General features: G+C 54.4%; 1 protein-coding gene across 1 annotated transcript in view; it reads left to right on the top strand.

Annotated features, from left to right (window-relative positions):
- Positions 1-2,500, top strand: part of LOC311366844 (alpha-1,6-mannosylglycoprotein 6-beta-N-acetylglucosaminyltransferase B-like) — a gene marked incomplete at its 5' end in the record, with an annotated part of 18,471 nt that overhangs the window by 8,056 nt on the left and 7,915 nt on the right. The window contains 2 exons of the mRNA XM_084485611.1: positions 280-441; positions 1,794-1,963. Coding sequence (XP_084341737.1) covers positions 280-441; positions 1,794-1,963 — 332 coding nt within the window. The remainder of the gene's footprint in view (positions 1-279; positions 442-1,793; positions 1,964-2,500) is intronic.

The following is a 2,500-nucleotide window of genomic DNA, read 5'->3' on the forward strand; positions in this document are numbered from 1 at the left end:
ACCCAAGTTGTAACCACGGTAACGTAGAGACCCAAGTTGTAACCACGGTAACGTAGAGACCCATGTTGTAACCACGGTAACGTAGAGACCCAAGTTGTAACCACGGTAACGTAGAGACCCATGTTGTAACCACGGTATTGTACAGACCCACGTTGTAACCATGGCTGCTAAGGTAATACGGTCGCCTTATTGTAGTGCAATCATAAACAAACAAAAAACTGCTGTGGTGGCACAATTACTTCCCCTTACAGTGGGTTTCTGGTTTCTCATTCTCCGCAGGCAGAAATCAGGACGACCCTGAGCCTGCTGTACGAGGAGGTCAGCAGCAGCAGGGGTCCTGCGCTGGGGTTCGTCCGGTCTAGGGTAGAGCAGATGTCCCGGGAGTGGATCCAAGCTGGTCTGAGGATGAAACAGAGCAACACCACGTCACCTCAGATGAAGGTAGGACCTCCGTCCTCTGCAGGTGTTCTGTGGTGAGCTGCTGTTTGGGTGAGGGTGAGGGTTAGGGTGAGGGTGAGGGTGAGGGTGAGGGTGAGGGTGAGGGTGAGGGTTAGGGTTGTGGGTATGGTTTGAGTCAAGGGAGTCGACTAAAGACGGAGTGGATATATATCTGTTAGAATAGATACATGATGGAGCTTCTGGTAGAAACTCCAATGATACGGCTACTGGTAGAAGTTATTACTGGAATAATAATAATAATAATAATACATTTGATTTAAAACGCACTTTACATCAACTCAATGACCTCAAAGTGCTACAATGCACATTAAAAAAAGGATAAAAACAACATAAAAGACTTTAAAGCTACCATAAAAGGAAGACAGAGAGAAAAAAACAAAAACAAAACGAACCTAAAGACTATGGCTAAAATAGCAGTTTTAGCCATAGGCTTTTCTAAAAAGACGTGTTTTAAGGCCTTTTTTTTAAAAGAGTCCACAGTCTGTGGGGCCCTTAGCTGGACAGACTGGGTGCAGCTGAACAGAGGGCGCGGTCGCCCATAGTCCGAAGCCTTCAGTCCTCAGAGGCTGGAGGAGGTTGGCCTGTCCAGAGCGGAGATGGCGTGAGGAGGAATGCGGGGTGATGAGTTGTCTGAGGTATAGCAGGGGGGCAGTGCCATGGGAGGCACTGGTGGGACAAGAAGGGAAACTTTGAATTCAATCCTGTACTGGACAGGAAGCCAGGATGCAGGGATTTGAGGATGGGTGTGACGTGGTGGTACTGGTAGAATTGTTACTTTAGTAAGTTAGACGGGATACTAGTAGAAGCAGCTAGAAGAATAACTAAATAAGGCTACTGGCTGGAATAGTTACAGGTCAAAGAGGCCCTGGTAGAATAGTTAGCAGAAGAAGCAACAGGAAGCAAGGTTTCTGGTCAAATAAGAAGTACTGGTTGAAGAGTCTCCCTCCCTCCCTCCTTCACTCCCTCCCTCGCTCCTTCCTTCCTTCCTTCCTTCCCTCCCTCATCCCTCCCTCCCTCCCTCCCTCCCTCCCTCCCTCCCTCCCTCCTTCTTCCATCCCTCCCTCCTTCTTCCATCCCTCCCTCCCTCCTTCCTTCCTTCCTTCCCTCCCTCATCCCTCCCTCCTTCCTTCCTTCCTTCCCTCCCTCATCCCTCCCTCCCTCCCTCCCTCCCTCCTTCTTCCATCCCTCCCTCCTTCTTCCATCCCTCCCTCCCTCCTTCCTTCCTTCCTTCCCTCCCTCATCCCTCCCTCCTCCCTCCCTCCCTCCCTCCTTCTTCCTTCCTTCCTTCCCTCCCTCATCCCTCCCTCCTTGCCTCCCTCCCTCCCTCCCGGTAGGTGCTCTTGTACCCGGGGGTCCTGGCCGGCGTGGCAGGCCAGCGGTTCGGCTCCATGGTGGAGCGGGGCGGTCCTCTGGGGGAGCTGGTCCAGTGGGCTGACCTCAGCGCCTGTCTGACCGTCTTGGGACACAACCTGACCCTCAGCACCTCTCAAGACCACCTGCACAGGTACACCGAAAAGTACCCACCCAGTGTCAATCAACTGCATTTGTTATGTTGTAAGTAACCCCCACTCATTTTATGTATGCCTATTGGTTCAAATTAGAATTTGACCAATATGGGGGGCCCAGAAATATGCTGAGCTCAGGGCTCTGGGCTCAGGGTCAGGGTCAGGGTCAGGGTCAGGGTCAGGGCTCGGGGCTCAGGGTCAAGGTCAGGGTCAGGGCTCGGGGGTCAGGGTCAGGGTCAAGGTCAGGGTCAGGGCTCGGGGGTCAGGGTCAGGGTCAGGGTCAGGGCTCGGGGTCAGGGTCAGGGTCAGGGTCAGGGTCAGGGCTCGGGGGTCAGGGTCAGGGTCAGGGTCAGGGTCAGGGTCAGGGCTCGGGGGTCAGGGTCAGGGTCAGGGTCAGGGTCAGGGCTCGGGGGTCAGGGTCAAGGTCAGGGTCAGGGCTCGGGGGTCAGGGTCAGGGTCAGGGTCAGGGCTCGGGGGTCAGGGTCAGGGTCAGGGTCAGGGCTCGGGGGTCAGGGTCAGGGTCAGGGTCAGGGTCA

This window comes from Micromesistius poutassou (assembly GCF_964030765.1).
Source record: "Micromesistius poutassou genome assembly, chromosome: 21".
In the NCBI taxonomy this organism is placed as follows: Eukaryota; Metazoa; Chordata; class Actinopteri; order Gadiformes; family Gadidae; genus Micromesistius; species Micromesistius poutassou.